Source organism: Arachis hypogaea, chromosome 6 (genome assembly GCF_003086295.3).
Source record: "Arachis hypogaea cultivar Tifrunner chromosome 6, arahy.Tifrunner.gnm2.J5K5, whole genome shotgun sequence".
NCBI classification, from domain to species: domain Eukaryota; kingdom Viridiplantae; phylum Streptophyta; class Magnoliopsida; order Fabales; family Fabaceae; genus Arachis; species Arachis hypogaea.
In genome coordinates this window covers 5,827,031-5,846,763 of record NC_092041.1, presented here as the reverse complement: position 1 = coordinate 5,846,763, position 19,733 = coordinate 5,827,031, and the positions used below count along the sequence as shown (strand labels likewise).

General features: G+C 32.5%; 1 protein-coding gene across 1 annotated transcript; it reads right to left on the bottom strand.

Annotated features, from left to right (window-relative positions):
- Positions 1–6,522: 6,522 nt before the first annotated feature.
- On the bottom strand, positions 6,523–17,860 carry LOC112695587 (protein SUPPRESSOR OF QUENCHING 1, chloroplastic). Its single transcript, XM_025747986.3, has 28 exons — positions 17,140–17,860; positions 16,446–16,546; positions 16,296–16,352; positions 16,115–16,209; positions 15,678–15,777; positions 15,292–15,350; positions 15,016–15,140; positions 14,566–14,698; positions 14,232–14,319; positions 14,058–14,136; positions 13,623–13,683; positions 13,320–13,395; positions 13,129–13,239; positions 12,816–12,911; positions 12,450–12,572; positions 12,110–12,307; positions 11,935–12,039; positions 11,705–11,769; positions 11,224–11,317; positions 10,949–11,106; positions 10,073–10,122; positions 9,860–9,981; positions 9,501–9,608; positions 9,028–9,120; positions 8,160–8,193; positions 7,422–7,669; positions 7,165–7,314; positions 6,523–6,987 (listed from the first exon to the last, which is right to left on the bottom strand). The coding sequence occupies exons 1-28, from the start codon at positions 17,534–17,536 to the stop codon at positions 6,823–6,825; spliced, it is 3,291 nt and encodes a 1,096-aa protein (XP_025603771.1). The 5' UTR covers positions 17,537–17,860; the 3' UTR covers positions 6,523–6,822.
- Positions 17,861–19,733: the final 1,873 nt, after the last annotated feature.

Below are 19,733 nucleotides of genomic sequence, written 5' to 3'. Positions count from 1 at the left end.
AAATTCCTACGTAGCGGTCACATTTAGACATTTTCATGATCTCCTTAGCGAATTCGCATATGGAAGGCATAATTTTATTTAATAGCTCAAGTGATAAGAATGTTGAAGAAAGGGTTTCTTGCAAGTATTTAAATTTCTCTTTGTCATCATCAGTGGCAGGTTGCAAATAACTAGGAATTTTATACCAAGGAACCAAGAAGGTTTGGTTGACAGTAGTAGAAGTAAAGGAAGAGGATTCATCATCAATATATGACTTAGAAGTTGATTTCGTGACGAGTTTTCTATGTTGGATTATTTGATTGGTACAACAAAAATTGATACGGAACTGATTATAAAATAAATTTCCTTCCGTTATAGGCCATAAACATGGTTTTTTAGAACATGTGAGTTCTATTGAATAGGAGGTTGATTTCTTTGCCATGAAAGCTTACTATTAATTAACAAACTAAGTTGAGGTGAAAAATTTTGCAGGTTTAGGATCTTTTATTTTTACTCTAATATTATGGTTATATATATATATATAATGATTTTATACAACAAAATCATAAGCATTTATCTTATCTTATCTTATTAGATTATTTTAAATTTAAAATTTTTTTACTAAGTTAAATACGGAAAGATTCAGAATCTAGAATTGATTTAAAAAAAAATCAGGTTTTACTTTCATGGGTTTGCTCTTAACCTTCGATCCTCCTGTTGGGTTCGAGGTTTTCGAAGGCCTGCAACTTGAAAATCTTTGTTAATCTCAAATGGAGAAATCTGACTCATCAATACTTTATATTATTATACATGTGATTTTTCTATTTGATGATATGTACCAGTACCACTCCCTGGTTAATAACAAATTTGAATAATCAATAAATACACAGTTTTGCACCTCCTTTCCTTCTATCCATACTCTACAAAGTTAATTTGCATTCCACTTTCTTTTTATCGAATGGATTATTTTTTTATGCAATACTAGTGTATGTTTCCGTATAAAATAATACATAAAATTATATTAAAAATTTTATTAAAAAATTAAATAATATATATAGTAATTATTATTATAAATATTTTATAAAATTATAATTAAAATCAAATTCTCAAAATTTTTAATATTAAAATGTTAAAATAATTAGTATTTGTCTTAATTAATTTGAATTTGTTAAGTGATCATCTCACTCGTCCGCTTAAACAACTATTAGGAGTTAGAATCTCGCCTTATGTATATAGCAATGCATTGGCTAACGTTAAACTCTTAATAAATGGAGTATCAATACTTGGTTAGACTTGGCAGGAGTTTCCGAATACGCGGGTACCCGACCCGTCTATACCCGGATGAAAAGGGTAATAACTTGACCAAAGTCGGGACATATTTTGCTCAAGACAGGGTATATGGTCGGGTTTAGGATGTACCCGCCTCGAATATATACATATAAACACTTTTTAGGAATTAGGATTTGCCTCACATCACAGATGATTCATAATTTCAGTCTATATTCTATAGCCATGCAAGATAAACTCAGTGATCCTCACCCAAAATTTTCTTCTTTTCGGCTTCTTCACAAAAAACCGTATAGCTCGCGTCATGTTGTTGCTGAGTCCATCGCCGCTTACATATTCACAACTTCCATCTTCCTTCACGACCAGGGACGGACCCACGTTTAATATAGAGGGGGCATTTGCCCCCACAAAATTTTTTTAAAAAAATTAATACTTATATACATATATACCACTTATTATATTATATTTGTCTCAAAATAAAATATAAATAGTTCTTTTGTATTTTATGTTAAAAATATTTTGTTAAACTTAACACATAATAATTATATTGTTAAATTTAATTTAATATGAAAAATAAATAAATACACTAAAAAAGTGATAATTAATTATATTATATTAGTTAATTAATTAATAATTAAATTAAAACTTAGTTTTCTAATTAAATACAACTTAAATTATTAGTGATTTTTTTAAAATTGTTTAAGATAAAAAATATATTATCTATGTATTAATATACTGTAATTATTTTGGTTAAAAAATTTATTTATACTATAAAAATAATAATAAGTAGATTTGACAATTAAATATGAGATAATAAAAAGTAAAATAATTGTTTAAAAATATATATAAAAAATAATATTTAGTCATGTTAAAAATAAAAAAAGTTCTTATAAATATTTTTTTATTTTAAATATTATACTATGTGTATGAAATTATATTTTTATTATTTTAAATATTATAATAATGATTGTGTGTATATTTCTAGTTCTTATCAATATGTATTAAATAGTTATTTTTTTAAATAGTTAAATATTATATCTCAATCATACTCTCGAATAAAAAGACGCTTCTACGCTCTTAGTTATATTTTTTAATGAGTTAACATGAATGATCTTAAGGTTGAGAAATTCTAAAATTTTCATCTAAAATAAAAATTTTATTTAATCAAATGATAATAAATAATTTTATTGAATTAAATTATATTAATGTGATCATTGGATGATAAAGAATGCTAGAAAAATAAATAAATAATATTTTAAGAGTATAAAAATATTAAATTGTCATTTCAATTTACTTTTTTAGTCAACGATAATAAATATCTTAGATTAATTAAATTTTTACAAAAATTATACACCTAAAACTATTTCATTTTTTCAAAAATCTTTTGATAATACAATGGTTAAATGAGAGGTTGACTATTGAGAATTGAGTATAATATTTTTAAATTCGTATTTTCAATAAAAAATATACTTAGTTCTATCCATCCTAAATAATTCTTTATTCACTATTATTTATCCATCTAAATAATTCTAACATTGATAGAATATTATTTTTAAATGTAAAAAATTTAAAATATATTTATTCTATTTCAAAAATTAATATTCATATTTAACTTAGAATTCTAACAAATATGACAAAAAATATTATATTTTTTAGTTAAAAAATTAAAATAAAATATCTATAAATATATTTTTGTACTTTAGCTTTAGATTTTTCAAAAAATTTGCTAAGTTAATGGAATCAAATCATATATTTGTATTTATTTAAAAATTTAATTCATTATATTAGTAAATTAATTAAGTAATATAAATTATTTTAGATATTAATCATATATTTGTATTTATTTAAAATTTTTTAATATAATTAGCTTTAGAAATATTATATAAATTATTTTTATATTTATTTTTCTGTGCGTATATAATATTTAATTAACACATTAAGATATATATAATATTTTGTTAATACATATATAATATAAAGTGATTTACAAATTATTTTATTGAATATTATAAATTAGAGTAATTTATAAATTATTATTAATTCGTATATAATGTATAATTAAATTTAATAAATTCAATTAGAATAAACAACAAATCTATTCTTTTGATTTCAGACTTTATAAATAAATAAATTAATTAACTAATATAACAAATTACAATTAATGTAGTAAAATTAATTAAGTAATATATATTATAATAAATTATATTAATATTTAAATATCTAATCAAATCAATTAACTGATATAATTAAGTCACGGTAATAAATTATATTGAATGAGTTAAAATAATTAAATCGAAAAATACTCTCTGGAGCATGCCACGTCAGTTCCATCATTAAGTGTAGATATCCGATTTTTATATAATAAAATAGATATTGGTCAAGTGTTTTTCCTTTTTTTTTTTTCCTTGTTTAATAGGTCAATTTAAAGGCAACTTTAATAGGTCAATTTAAAGGCAACTAGTATTTAGTTTTTCCTTTTTTTTTTTCGTTGTTTAATAGGTCAATTTAAAGGCAACTTTAATAGGTCAATGGCAACTAGTATTTAGTAACAATATATAATGAGGAGTGACCAGCAATTTTTGTGATTTATAACCATCAAATAGTTATTAATGATGATTTTAATGGTGTAAGATTGATGTGAAATTTTATCCAATGGCTCATGATGAGTTTAAAAAACTCCAAATTAATATAATGATGATCAAACATTATTAATATTATTTAAGAAATTATTAATTTGATTTCAGCTTCAAATTAATTGATTAATAATTTTTATTTTTGTATGCAGAATTTTGGTCATTGGGTTTAAGCAACAAAAAAGCCCAATATAATGATAATATTCAACTTTGTCCAAATTTGCTATATAATATGAAGCTGAATTATTTTATTAACATGAATTGGGCCAAGAAAGTTTGGTGCAGCCCAAAATCATTGTGATTAAAAGACCAACATTATGGTCCAAATTAAAAGAAAGAAGAAAACAAATGCTGCATGCTTCCCACGGACACCAACTCACTCCATAGTTGGAATTCAAATTTTGAATTAAATGGATTTAATGAATGTCTTGGTATATGGAAAGAGAAAATATGATTTGATGGCATTTAATGAGTTATGCACGTTACAAGGCAAAAGCATGGAAAGTGGGTTTTAATTCATTTTAATTGATTTTAATCAATATCACTCATTACTTTCATAGCTTTTCTTTTTACTACTCTCTCTTCTCTCTCTTTTTATTCGGTCACCTCACTGTCAGAAAAGAAGATGGTAGAAGCAAATAACCAGAAGAAGGAAGCAGAAGCTAGGCATGGGTAATGTAATCACAACTCATTTTTATTTTCTTCTTTAATTACATTGCAAGCTTTTCTCTGTTCTCTTTCCTCTCTCTTTCGGTCTTGTCTAGCAGGTAAGGAGGGATGAAGCAAGCTATCAGAGAAGTTAGTTACAAGGAAGAGGCCATTGTGATGATGGCATCAAGAAAAAAAAAAATCTGAAGTATGTAGTGGCTAAGATCTTTACCACAAAAGGTAAGATGTGGTGAAGTAATCTTAAGTTCTCCATAACCAAAAATGGTGGAGATCCATTCGGTCAGAGAAAGAAGATCCTTGGAGGGATGACTTGTCTCAGCTTTTGATCAACCACCACAGGAGGTAGCTACTGTAGCTACGTGGGGGAAGAGACAGAAGTTAGAGCAGAAGAAGCTGTCATCATCAAGAACTCATCAAGGGCTAGGAATTCTTCTTGGAGTGCAAGTCAAGATGGAAGGCCCGGATTGATGAAGATTGGTGACAAGGGAAAGACACAAAGGTAATTGCATGTTGGATTTTACATTCGGTTACCTCTCCTTTCTCTCTGGCCGAACTAGTTTTTGGTTTGAAGAAGAAGAAAATTAGCTCGGTTCAACAGTTTCACCCTTGGAGGCTTCCCCTTCTATAAATAAGGGAGAACAGTTAGGGATTGAAGTAAGGAGTGAGAGCACACATTCAGGTTCTCATAGCTCTTGGAGCTGTTTATTCTTCTCCTTCATAGCTTTCATTGAATATTTGTTTTTCTCAGTGAGTCTGTCTGTGTTTCATTGGTAAAAGGCAAAATATGAGATTTTGTAAGAAAAAGCCAATGAGTGGAAAAAGGCAGAGAGTTAAAGAAAAAACCATTATTATCTCAGAAATTTTTTGTATGTATTTCTGTTTTGTTGTGATGATCCTGAGGGAATTCCCTTACAAGTTGGGTTAACACTTTGCGGTTGAAAGCTAGATTGAGGTCTAGTTAAGTTCAGGATTGGGGATAGATTCTAGACTTGTCCCGGATAGGAAGGGTAGTTCCTAGGGAGAATTGATGTCTGTAATCTGCTGATTATAGTGAAATTCCATCATTGTTGTGATGGAGACTGGATGTAGGCTGCACTACACTTAGCAGCTGAATCAGGATACTTTTGGGTGTGATTCTCTCTTTCTACTCTATTCAAATTCTAATTCTATTCGTAGGAGACACAATTGAAAAATATCTCCTCATTGGTCACGAGACAAAAAAAAGTCTCTTGACTAGTGACGAGACAAAAAGCAAAAATATCTCCTGAAATGCTTTTAAAAGGACAGCAAGATTTATTCACCAAAAAAGGGGTTAAGATTCAACCCCCTTTCTCTTAGCCACTGATGACATCAGCTCACTTTTTTTTGCTGGTTATATGCTGACCAGAATTTAATAAAATTGTTGGTCCCTAAACTTTTTCATATATAATATATTATATAACGTGTGATACAAACTACCAATTATATATATTATTACTAGAATAGTCAACTCAAAAAATTTATAACTAGTAAATATGGTTATAAATTTAAAGAGACAAGTTAGAAGAGTCGGAGTTTCTATATCCTCTCAACTAGTAATATAGTATGATGATGATATGAAATTATGAACAGATTATTACTATTCAACAAGCGTGCCATCATCATGGGATCTCTCGTCAGTAAAGATTATGATCAAGACATCAAGTTTTGAATAAACCCACGATCATCGTGCTTTATACCAAACAACTAGACATATGCTAACTTAGCCAAAGCCCAGAGATTTAAATTCGGATATAATGGAACTAACGCGTTTGACCATCTTTATTTCCATGTTTTACTAAACAAAGCTGATTCTACTTACCATACACTAATAATTTGCTTTGCTAGCAACGTAGGGGACCTGATCTGCTTTGCTTCAACTACGAATAAACAATATACCTCACGTCCAATTACTGAAACCCAACCAATCATAATATGAACAAAACATAACTGTGCACGAGCGTCTTCATTGATATATAATAGCGATCACGTGCTGATATATTATAATATATTGATATATAACATGAAAAATAAGAGAGAAAAAAAGTTATTTAAAATGGCTATACAACGAAATACAGTGTAATAGAAGCAGGAAAGACAGAAATAAAAAAGAAAACCTTGATTTTGTGTGAAGAAAGCTCATGACCCCTCAACTCTCGAGCATTTGATTGTTATATATTTTAAGGCAAAAAATGAGCGCGAGATAGTGTGTGCTAAATTAACCTGGATTAAGGAGTCACGGGGCAACCGAGGGCAGTAAGAAGTTGTTGGGAGTTTTGGGCTTCACAAGATGAGCAAGAGTGACGTCTGCCTTGTTAGCGCTAGGAACTCCCTCTCGGAAGGGAATCTCAAACAGCAAAGATTGGTACAAACATACTTCATCTTCCTTGCAATAGTAAACCTGAAAAATTAATATATATTATTTCTCATCGAAGATCAATCAGATTGTCCATCACCACAGAAGTTATATGAGGTGATGGATTTATAGTTCTAGCACTAAAATACACAAACAAGCTGCCATTGCTTCTACCAATATTTCTGGAATTAACATACATGTTCTTGCTTTAAGGAGGCATACCTTGCAATTAATTCTACCCATGGAAGCCGAGTTAGATAACCTCTTAAAGCGAAGCGTTGCTGATCCTTCTGAACTAAGGAATCCGTCCAAAGGATCAATGTTTACAGCATCCGCAGGTTCGGTATCAGCACTAAATCTACTGCGTGCTTCCTGCAATGGAATTTTAGGGGCAGTTGTCAATGACATATCTAACATCTAACGCCTAATGTACGCAAATAGTTGGATTAGTGTTTGAAAGAGAGAAAACTGACGAGCACCTTTGAGAAATGATACTCATTTGGTAATGCAATATCAATATACAAGTTTCCCTCATTTGATGAAATAGGATCAATCATAATAGTCATTGTGTCAGCTGATGGTCGTCTTCTGAGGCGTTTCAAAGATCTTGATTTCGGTTTAGGAGGCTGAAATCCTTTAAGCTCTAAAGTATGAAGCAAAAATTCATCACTTATCAAATCCAGATATCGGATTAAGCTGTTATTTGTATCTGCAATAAATAATCGCCCTGAAAATGAAAACCAAAAATATTTTATACACAAGTGAGCATTTTATACCGATTCATTCTAGACAAGAGTAGGTGCACATCCCCAAATTTCATGAGCAAGATATGTACTACAAGTAGCGAATATATAATGCCATAGCATGCATGATGAGATGGCAAATATGTACATTACAATTAATGACAACCATTGCCAGGAACAATAATCCAGCAATACTCTGTCACAACAACTAAATAACAGGTCAAGCTATTTCCCATAAAGTAAAAGCATTGTCTTTGTGAAAGATGAGGAAAGAAAATCTTGATTCTTCAATATCACATGAATGATCAGTAATCAGGATCAAGAGAAAGTTAGCAAAAGGCTACATTCCATCTGCTAATCCTAACCGTACTTGAATAATTCGTAATTAAGATTTGATCTCTTCATATATCTACATACACATATGAAGGGCATAATAATAAAGAGTTGGATTAATTGCACCAAAAATCACATTACCATTCCCTTCAACAATCCCTGCTGGTTCAGATAGCTGCAAGAACAGTGATAAATGTATTAACATAGATTGCGAGCTATTATGTACGGAAGAATTCATTAATTTTTCATGATTCTGCTCATGCTTGTTTGCACGGACATCCAAATTGGGAACATGAAAAACATCTTGATATATCTTGAAAGAGTTATGAGAAGGTTTGTGTAAGTATAAGAAAACAGAACCATGCAAGTATGTGGATGCTATATATAGTTATATCATAAAACATATATGAATTAATAAGACTAGCACAGTTTATTATGATATTATCTTAGACATCATAGCTTTTACCATTTTCCTCCTTCAGAAAAAAGGCAGGAAATAAGATAACATCCTCAAAGAAATGAAGAGAAAAGAAAAACTACAGTAAACCACATAAACAGGATAGAATAAATAACCCAAAACCTGTCTCATAATTTCACTAAGGCATTACTATAACTAAACAACATCAATACCTTCGTAGACTGTGGTGACTCTAAATGTCTATGGTCATTAAACAGCTTAAAGAACAATTAAAAGAATGAGTGCATTTGATATTTTATGGTTGAATGCTGCTTTTCACAAAATTTAATTTATAGTGCTTGAACTGTGATCATACAACCTATGTGCTACATAAGAGTCTACAATATAATTTAAATGATTCTGTTGTTGCCAAAAAACCAAATAGTTAGTTCCACTCTTAGGATGTACATGGATGCGCTGATGTGAAAGAGAAAAGGATCTAGCAGTGTATCCAGCATTACAACCATTATAAAAGAGGAAATAAATTGTAATTTGTCTGCTTACAACTCGGGGGCTATTTCATAGACAAAAGGCATAGAATATTTTACCAACCTGAGACGTCAAAGCTGTTCCATCCCTGAAACCAGCTTTTCCTGTTCCTGCAATGCTGCTAACTCTTTTACTAGTTGGATCATACTTCTTGATCTGAAATATTGAAAGAAAACAGAGAGAAAGGAAAATAGGAAATTCTGTTATTGAGTATTTCTCAAATGCCAGGCCAACCTATTATTGAACTCATGTTTTTTATGTGAGTTATAACATTTATGCTTCGAAACCTTCAATAGTAACTGTAACCACATAGGAAGGTTACTGTAGTTTCTGACAATTGAAAAGCTTAAAATATTGATTCCTAATACCAACATGCATTGAGCGGTCAACAAAAATAATACATCAACAGCGAGAAAAGGGTAAGTATTAAACTTCAGCAAGAACTAGGATAAAATAAGAAAATGTTGAAATATATATTAAAATGTTGCTGTTTCCTCTAAGATATAAGCATGCTAAAACCAGACAGAATTATCTACCTTGTGATTGTAGCTATCGGCAATATAAACTTCACCATCTTTTGCACATGTAACCCCCAATGGATGTTGAAGGAGTACTTCAGAGCCTATTCCATCTTGATCACCAAACTGCAAAAGTTTGAGGCATAAAGGTAGGTTACCAGGAGAAAGGAATTCTAAAAAAGGTTAAAAGGTTAAACTTTTGTGCAGCTGTGCATAAAGATGAAGAACACACGTATCATAAAAAGCCTAAGCTCATCTACAGGAATGTTTTTTTACCTTCTAATAGGCAAATTTAATTTAAGAAGAACAAACTGGGGGACCAATTTAAGTAATGAATATTAAGGCATGTAATTGGCTTATGGAATCACATAAACTACCTTAAACAAATTATCTGGGAAGATTGGGTCACCACCAGCTATCAGACGAGATCCTCCTGTTTTCAGATCAACAACTCGGATAGAACTACTCTCACTATCAGCAACGTAGATCTCCGTTAGATCTTATCAAACAAATTCATGGAGAAGAACTGTTATTATGAATGGCATTTGATGTAAATTTAAGTTCAAGAAAATTTCTCTGCAACATCTTACCTTGAGAGAATGAAAGACCAGAAGGTTGTGCAAATGACGAACTTGTAGGACTATCTCAATCCAAAAAATAAAAATAAAAGAATTAGAAGTTGTTCAGTGCTTCTAGAAGAAAGACCACCAAACAGAATTCATGAAAATAAACTGCACTAAATACTTTCAAAACCACAATCTAAGGAATCATAAATATAATACCTGTCTTGGCAAAGAGTGAAAAACTAATAATAAAGTCAACACTGACGTTAACATCAGTTAGGTATCCCTTGAAATCCTGACGATGAAAATTTCAGTGATGAGTTTTTCGCATAAAGCTTCTCACCAAAATTTTCACCTCAGTTTTTAAAGGGGGATGAAACTGACCCTTCAATTGTAAATTTTGAGAAAGAAAATCTAAAATTGAGTTTACTTTGTCAATAAATTTTCAGCAAGCCATCACTCACAGCTATGTTCAAGATTTGCAACAATTATTTCTTAGAGTAGCAATTTCAACTCGAAAGTTATAAAAAGTGCTCCGTGGAAAAGGGTACACTATCCCCAACATACTACACAAAAATCAAACCAAATTCTGAGGATAAATAAATTATGACATCATATAGATAGCATAGATAAACATAACACATACTCTAGTTCATTCAATCCAAACAATTGATAATGATGGAAAGATCAAATAATCACAGTCAAGATGTTGAATCCACGTTCATAGTTAAAGTACAGATGCATTATTGAAGCAGTCAAAGTCAATATACAATTAGATGGAATTCAGCGAGAGATATCAAATTTGAACAGTTTAATTGTGGAACATCCTAGTATAGCATCAATATATGCATAACAGCTGCATAGTAGTATCTTATATCCTGAGCATCATGCTAGAAGTGATACCTTGATCCATTTAGATTTCTTTCATAACCATCGCCACTAAAGACTTTCGTAATTCCGTCCAATATATTGTGCTCCCAAATCTGATGTTGGCCAGCCATTGCAATATAAATTTTCTCTTCAACTGGATGAAAGCAGACATCCCAAGGGGAATTGAGAAGCTGAGAAAAGTGGGCAAAAGTGAGGAATCTAACCTTGTGGTCTGGTCCATTTTAGATTCTTTCTATCAATAAGTAAATGTCACTCATTCTCAAAATTTATTAATTAATTTGTATTACCTGAGTGTCTCCTTTTCCTCCTCCAATATAATCAGAGCCCTTGGTCCCATTTCCAGCAAGAGTACGCACTTTCTCATTAATGAAATCAATTTCCCTTTAAAACAGATCTAACATATGTTAGACCCAACATTGAAAAAATCTGTTGTTGTAATTGAAAGTAATAAATTGATCCACTACTTCTGTTAACACCTAAAACTATGATTCAAAATGAGTGCTTCTCTAAAATGCATTTGTGGGATTAAAAAAAATTGTAATTTTTTTAGGTCACTAAAGTTCATGAATCTTTTGAGAATGAAACCATGTGTATATTATTAATTTCAAGATTTTGAATCAGATATGACATATAGACATATAGTTCACAAAGCAAGAGTTCCTCTACTGTTGTCTATGACTAAATTCACCATTTTAACACCAACGATTGCTGTAACATAGATCATGAAGATTACTTTCAGACTATTACTATTCTGATTCTATCACATACCTCAAAGCATGGTTTTCAGTATCTGCAACATAAACGATATTTTTCTTTGCATTATAAGCAAGGCCCTAGAAACAAGAGCAGAAAAAGTAATATATCACTGTTGAGACTGAGGAAACTGTAGAGTAATCACCAATCTCAGTTCGCCATAACGATGGCACAACCACTCTAAATCTAAATAACACTTTATCTTGATTTTTATTCCCCCCCCCCCTCCCCCCCAAATTCCATACCTGAGGTCGGTTAAAGGTGGCATCATCAAATGAACCATCCTGCAGACCTTGCTCCCAACTGCTACCAATTTGTACAATGAAGTTCCCATCAAGGTCGGTAACCACCTGAATACATTTTGGGATTTGAGGTTTAATTTGAAGTTGAGAGAGAGAGAGAGAGAGAGAGAGCACCCACTATACGGTTATGGTTGCTGTCAGAAATAAAAAGCCTGTTGTTGAGGATATCAATTGCTAGCTTTCCAGGGAACTTCAATGGAGATGCTGAAAGCCGAGGATCATTATCTTTCTCCAAATTCAACGTAATTGGTGTATTATCCAACAAATTACGTTTTCCATAAAACATCAGTGCTGCCTCCACAAAATCATCAAGATCCTTTCCAAAACAGGAGCAATGCAAAACTTTTTTAAATCACCACACTGTAATAAGCTTAATAGCTATAACAAGAATGACTACAAGTATCATTATATCTCAATATTATATTTCACTAATTCAACATATCAATTTGAATCAGTACCTTCTTGTGACCTTCTCCAGCAAGTTGTGCTAGGAGCTTACCATTGGGGCCAACGACAGCAAATGTTGGCCATGAATTTATGCCTAACTTGCGCCAAAGATACATGTCATTATCATTCACAACCTACAAATGAGTCAAAATAGAAATTCGATAGAACAAGTTTTGTTAATCATGTGTTCAGGAGTACTAAAGCATTAAAATTAACAGTAGTGCAACAATAAAACAAAATAGCAGCAGAATAACCATGATATATCAGTTCTTCATAAGCAGAAGAGGATAAAGACCTGATAATATTTAAAAATGTTAAATTTCAAGTAAAAGAATATGGACTTTGAAATACTAATTGAATTCCAACTTTTGTCGTACCGGATGAGTGATATCATAGCGTAGAACTGCATTACGAATGGCTTCAGAATCTTTCTCATTATCGAACTTCGCAGAATGAACACCCACAACAATGAACTGGATATATAAAGCATACATAAAATTATAACTTCATGTTTTCAATGTCAATAATGACTGGCCACCTTCATACAGAAGAAAACTGAACAAACAGAGAAAATTTTAAGCTCATCATGAAGTGCTTTTAAATTGGTCTAGAAAAATTTTATAAAGCAGAAACGCAAATGCAACATTTTATATCCAAAATATAGAAAAATGAAATTTAAAATAAAATTACCGGCATATCTTTGAATTTCTTCTCCAAAAACTCTAGGTCTGGTAAGACATGCATACAGTTTATACAACAATAAGTCCAGAAATCCAGGACAACAACTTTTCCTTTCAGATCCTGTCAAAAGATAGAATCACAATCCAATGAGTTATTGCAAATCTTTTATTTGGATTATAACACAAGCTGAAGAAAGGTACCCTGCGAAATTGTAGTGGAGCTGTATTCAGCCAATCAAGTTTCGATGGAAATTCTGGAACAATCTGAGTGTTTCCCCTTGAACAGTAAAAAGAAATTAACGACAAATATCAAATTAGAACTTCTCATTTACAAGCCACAGTTGCTCACTCATGGGCTAAATGCCAAAACTTCAACATTCAATCTCCACTTCTTTTTCCAAATAAGGAGATTTAAACATTATCTGTGATTAATTGGGATCATATTCTGTATATTCTAAATCAGCAGAAATTGAAAATATAGAGATCCTTATATGCTCTAACTACCTGCTCTCTAGATCAGTTATGTAATTCACAAATTGCTGGACCCTATCATCTCTTGAATCACCTGAGAGCAAAAAGCAATAACTATTCCTCTTAATTCATTTTCAGTATTGATCCAAAAAACACAAAGATTGGGGTTACCAATAAAATGAGCCAATGCCAACATTTTGACCAAGGATTTAATTTATGCAATAAGTTCTGAGGCTGACTAGTTCTTTGACACGACCATAAAGCTTTGCACTTATGAATGAAAGGTACATTTGAAACTCATTAGAGATGAGATATTTTACCCTTATCAAACATGTTAAAGTTTTGAACTGGGTAGCCTTTTAAGATTTTATAACTATACATAGTGACATCATGCTCTAAGATGCAAAAATAGATAAACTGGTGAAAGTCTGTGACATCATCAAATATTCATTTCAAGGCATACATTACCTTCTTTCTGTTCCATGGATGGTTGGGTGACTCCAAACAACAGATTCCATATTGCTTTGGGTGAAGCATATTGCATTGCCTGTGGTATAGCGGTTAAACAGCTAGACATGATTGACTTCCATATCAATTGTATTGTATGTATACCATGTATACTGCTACTCAGTTTAATTGTACCTTCCAGTTACTAATTGTGAAAACAAGGCAAGAGATAGCAATACCAAGACTCCCGAATCTCATTATATCGCGCCGAGAACCCTGTAACCTGCTCATAAATTATTTCTGCACCCTCATGATAATAAATCAACAAAAACTCAGGTTGCTGTACGAAAAAATGAAAATAATTTCATGGTATAAAATTACATATACAGAAAGCCACGGTTCTTCATATAGGAGAACATCACCAATGATGCTAATTATGCTTATCATACAAACTTATTTTTGAAGAAAATATTTAGTTTTCAGAACATATGAATGGGAAGAAAAACCACACAACATAAAACTATATTACCCTTCAGTTGGGAATATTCCCTTGTCACTACCACTGATAGTTTTTCTAGCTCTATCATCTTTTTCAACAGCAAGCATAGCAGAGGAAGATTGTGCAGAATCATTTGATGTTTCAGATCCCTGAACCCTCTTATCTGCAATGGCATGTCTACATAAGACCTCACACAACATAATATCTACACTCTTGAGCAGTATCCAAGAACAATTGTTAGAAAACAGCTAATCCTGAGATGTACTTTGATAAAGCAACAACTATAATATATTAAGTGATTCAACCAGTAATAAACAAAGCATCCTGCAATAAGAGATATTTCTCATACAAGGAGCACTCATTCGACGATCACAGTTCTTAAGTTATAGGACAAATGTGGTTTTACCTTTCTACAGCAAAGATGATAATAAGAAATTAAAGGGATAACAAGTTTTACAACAAACTCCCAAGACTACATACTATATCCAACAGAGCCTCCACTGAGAATGTCATCAAGTGAAATATTTCCTATGTCATCTCGGATGAGTGATGGACCAACAGATTCCAAAGCCTCATCTGACAACGTAGTTCTAACAGCTATGCATCTGCAAACAATAAACATGACAATATATATAAATTTCACTTCTTAAAAAGAATATAACCATAACAGTGATTTTGAAGTCTAGAAATTAGTTTGACTTGATAGGTTCACATCTTCATGCAGCAATTAAAAAAAATACATTGATCAGTACATACCTCATTTGTGCAGTTTTAGCAGCCTGAACTCCAGCTAGTGCATCTTCTATAACTATACACTGGGAAAAGGTTTAAGCATATCAACTAATTCTATATTGATAAAACCTTTCAGTAAAGCTTAATTGATGTATACAGTCAGTACTCATGAGACTCGGTGAACTAAAATGACAGGCTACCTATTACCTACTTAGGTATTCCAGATGCATTTCCACAGACCCTAATAATAGTTCTAGGGTTATGCTTGTCAATTGTTATCTATATATTTTCGGTATCCTAATTTACAACAATAAAACAAAGCCACCCTGCAAAATCTATGAACAAACAAATATGCAGCATGAATATCTAATGACAAGCTCAATTAATCTAGTAATGTTAGTAGCAAATACCTCACTGGGAGGCACATCCAATATTTTTGATGCAGCTAAGAAAATATCAGGAGCAGGTTTCAAATTCTCAAAAGCATCTGCAGACACAATTGCATCAAACCTGAAAGAATAAATACTGGTTTTCAGTAAGGGCATCATGGATATGGAAGTACATGTTAATATTGAAGTCACGTTGATGAAGCCTATCATGAAATCAGACGAAAATGTAGGCAGTTTGTACTTCGTTTAAATTAAACACAGAATTTGGCATATAATATCCTATGGACTTGCGTTGTATCTCAGATTATTATGGTTTGATGCTTCAGTGCATAAAAAATTGATGAAATTAAGAACAAATTTTGAAAAAGAAAAAATATTCCATACTTTTGATTATTAATAACAATTAAAGGGTAATATCTGCAAAGGTATTCATCAAGTTGTTTGGAATTTTGACTTACAATGACAATGGCAAACCAGCAGCAGCTAGATTAGCATCAACTTTTATGCGATCAGCACTAGATGCAACAGCCACCTTAATGCCTTTGCTTTTACACTGTTATATGTCCGTGTGTCCTTTCTTAGTTGATTGATGAATCAGCAACGCAATAAAACATGGTGATCGTGATTTGTTTTACATACCTGAGAAATAAGTTCACTGGCACCAGGAAATCCTATTCCGGAATCTGGTTTGGCATACTGAGATAAGTACAAGACTTTAGGCAATAACAACATTAACATGTAGAGTAAAAGAAATGAAAAGCTGCATCTAGTGAGATATAAATGGTTTACCTTATCCAAATATATTTCAAAGAATCTCTTTTTTGCAGCTTCGGTATCAAATCCTTTAACTCCCTTAACAGAGGCAACACCTCCCAGAAAGTTTGCTTCTCCTTTCATGTTCAAAGAAGTCATGAATAATACAAATGATTAGAATTCAAATAACCAACTCATTTTCAACAAATGGTGTCTGACAGATAACATCATTATATGTCTGCATGTATTCATTTCAATCTTTATGCCTTTTTAAGGTGTAAGCAAGAAAGAACCACAACAAACCGAAATACAAAGAGTAACTTAAACCGCATTAGCATGAATGAAGATTGGTAATTCCCGTGGAGACAAAGAATATGCATTAAATTAGCTAGTCAACATCCATGCTTAGCTAATCACTACTGAGTCCCATATTCTCATCGTTAAGCACGTTTATATGATACAAATTGACTGTCCTATCAAACACAGTAGCTCGGAATGAAGTCACCAAATGATCTCAATGCAGCCAGAAACTGAATCACATACTAAGAAGTTTCAAAAAAAAATTAAAAAACAAAAAAAAAAGATGAAAAATCTAGACACTAATCCAAATTATTATAAGCAGTTATAGCAAATTAGGAACCATTCCCAGCCTGAGAGCACATGTTCTACCGGAAAGCGGAGATTGAGCCAGAGGGTTTAAATCAACAGAAAACAGAATTAGGAAGAGTACCTGTTCCCATGAATGGGACGAAGTCATCGACGGTGACTTGGACGCCCATCTCGGCGAAGACATCAACAGCGGCTCTTCTAGAAGGTTCCTCGCTGTTGCAGAGCACACCGTCCATGTCAAACAACACCGCAGAGACCTTTCCCCACTCTCCTCCTTCAGCTCCACTAGTCGCGGCAACATCCTTCTCTTCGACCTTGACGCAAGCTTTCACAGCAAAAGTAAACCGTGGAGTCAAAAGAAGGCAGTTGGAATTCGATCGGCAACGGAGGACTCGAGAATAGAAGGAAGACGAAGAAGAAGGTGTGAGTGGTCTGATAGTAGAGTTGGAGAAGACGACGTTGGTTGTGGCGGTTGGTGTGCGAGATAGAGAGTAGGCAACTGTTTCGAATAATGCCATCGCAATAGAATTCAGTTACGGCTGGAAGAGTTTGTTGGGAATGTCATGCAATGAAGAGTGGGTGATCGGATGGTGTGGTGCAGTGTTGGGAAATTGCGAGTGTCAGGTAACAGAATTTTCGCGGGTACCTTATCCACTTCTTGACCACAATATTTTGTTTCTCTTTTTCTAATTTTTTTTTTTTTTTTTTTTTTTTGGGTGGAAGTTTTGTGTCCATGGATGCATGCTCCTGTTGCTCCATTAGCTGCGTGTCTGAAATCTAAAGTCAAGACCGGTCCACAAGGAAAGGAGCCAAATACATGTATGAATCATCGATAGGAAGATGGCAAAAACAACCTTTTTTTTAGTTATTTATTTGTTCATAATGAAAAAATATATTTTAAAAAATATATATTATTAATAAAAGTATAAATTATAAATAAAATTAAAGATAAGAAAAGAAATACTTATATTAATAATTTTAATTAATAATAATTTAAATAGCATTGAATTTTTTACATTTATATAAAATAATTTTGAGTAATACCCCAAATAGGTCTCCAAAAAATTTACTATCCGACAGTTTTGTCCCCCACAAAATTTAACTAAGATTTCGACCCTGAGGTTCTCAGATATCCCCCAAATACGTCCCCAAAACTGTTTGATCCGGTTAATGTGGTGACGTGTCAGGTTAACTGTGACATGTCACCTTTAGGACATTTTGGTCCCCATCCACGCTGGACAAAACGACGTCGTATTGGAACCAGGGGCAAAACGACGTCGTTTTGGAGAGGACAAATTCGTCCCCACTTAGACAGAAAATGCAAACGGCGTCGTTTTCATGTGGGGAACCTATTTGTCTTATAATAGTATCTTAGGGGACCTATTTGACCTATAATTCGTGATGTTAAAAGAATCTATATTTACTTCAACACAAACCTTAAAAACACATTGACATTGGTCTGTTCATTTATCAAAATGGTAACATAAACCTAAGAATGCAAATATGTTAACCACACAAATATTTGGCTTCAATAGCAACACAAACCAAATCAAGTCAAAAGAAGGTTTATTTTCTTCAACATAAACTAAACGAAATCATTCTAAACAACATAACGTCTTCTTCCTCCAACATAACAAAAGGTAGTAACATAACTAAGATAACAACTTTCACATTAATTCTTAGAAGCATCATTTCTTGAAAGACTGGTTCAACCCTCGTGTTGGAATGAATTTGAAAAACTTAGATACTGTGCCACTGGTTGCAGCTAATATTGTCTCAGCAGTAACACCCTCCGAATTCTTGGCCCTAATTACTGTCTCCTTTGGACGTCTAAAAGAAAGCTGAGCTTGGCCCTAAATACTATTTATTCCAAGCTCAGCTTTCTTTTAGACGTCTAAAAGAGACAGTAATTAGGGCCAAAAATTCGGAGAGTGTTAGTGCTGAGACAATATCAGCTGCAACCAGTGGCACAGTATCTAAGTTGTTCAAATTCATTCCAACACGAGAGTTGAACCAGTCTTTCAAGAAATGATACTCCTAAGAATTAATGTGAATAACAATACTGTTTATTCCAAACTCAGCTTTCTTTTAGACATCTAAAGGAGACAGTAATTACGGCCAAGAATTCGGGGAGTGTTAGTGCTGAGACAATATCAGCTGCAACCAGTGCCACAGTAACTAAGTTGTTCAAATTCATTCCAACACGAGGGTTGAACCAGTCTTTCAAGAAATGATGCTTCTAAGAATTAATGTGAAAGTTGTTGTCTTAGTTATGTTACCACCTTTTGTTATGTTGGAGGAAGAAGACGTTATGTTATTTAGAATGGTTTCGTTTAGTTTATGTTGAAGAAAATAAACCTTCTTTTGACTTGATTTGGTTTGTGTTGCTATTGAAGCCAAATATTTGTGTGGTTAATATGTTTGGGTTCTCAGGTTTATATTACCATTTTGATGAATGAACAGACCAATGTCAATGTATTTTTAAAGTTTGCATTGAAGTAAATATAACTTCTTTTAACATCACGAATTATAGGTCAAATAGGTCCCCTAAGATACTATTATAAGACAAATAGGTCCCCCACATGAAAACGGCGCCGTTTGCATTCTCTGTCTAAGTGGGGACGAATTTGTCCTCCCCAAAACGACGGCGTTTTACCCCTAGTTCTAATACGACGTCGTTTTGTCCAGCGTGGATGGGGACCAAAATGTCCTAAA

What these genes read in the sequence shown, in the direction of transcription:
- LOC112695587 (XM_025747986.3), bottom strand. Translation starts at nt 17,536, where the DNA reads ATGGCATTATTCGAAACAGTTGCCTACTCTCTATCTCGCACACCAACC. An exon ending in CCAGTGAACTTATTTCTCAG is followed by an intron (nt 16,210 to 16,295) that starts GTATGTAAAACA and finishes GACATATAACAG; the next exon opens with TGTAAAAGCAAAGGCATTAA. An exon ending in GGAATATTCCCAACTGAAGG is followed by an intron (nt 14,320 to 14,565) that starts GTAATATAGTTT and finishes ATTTATGAGCAG; the next exon opens with GTTACAGGGTTCTCGGCGCG.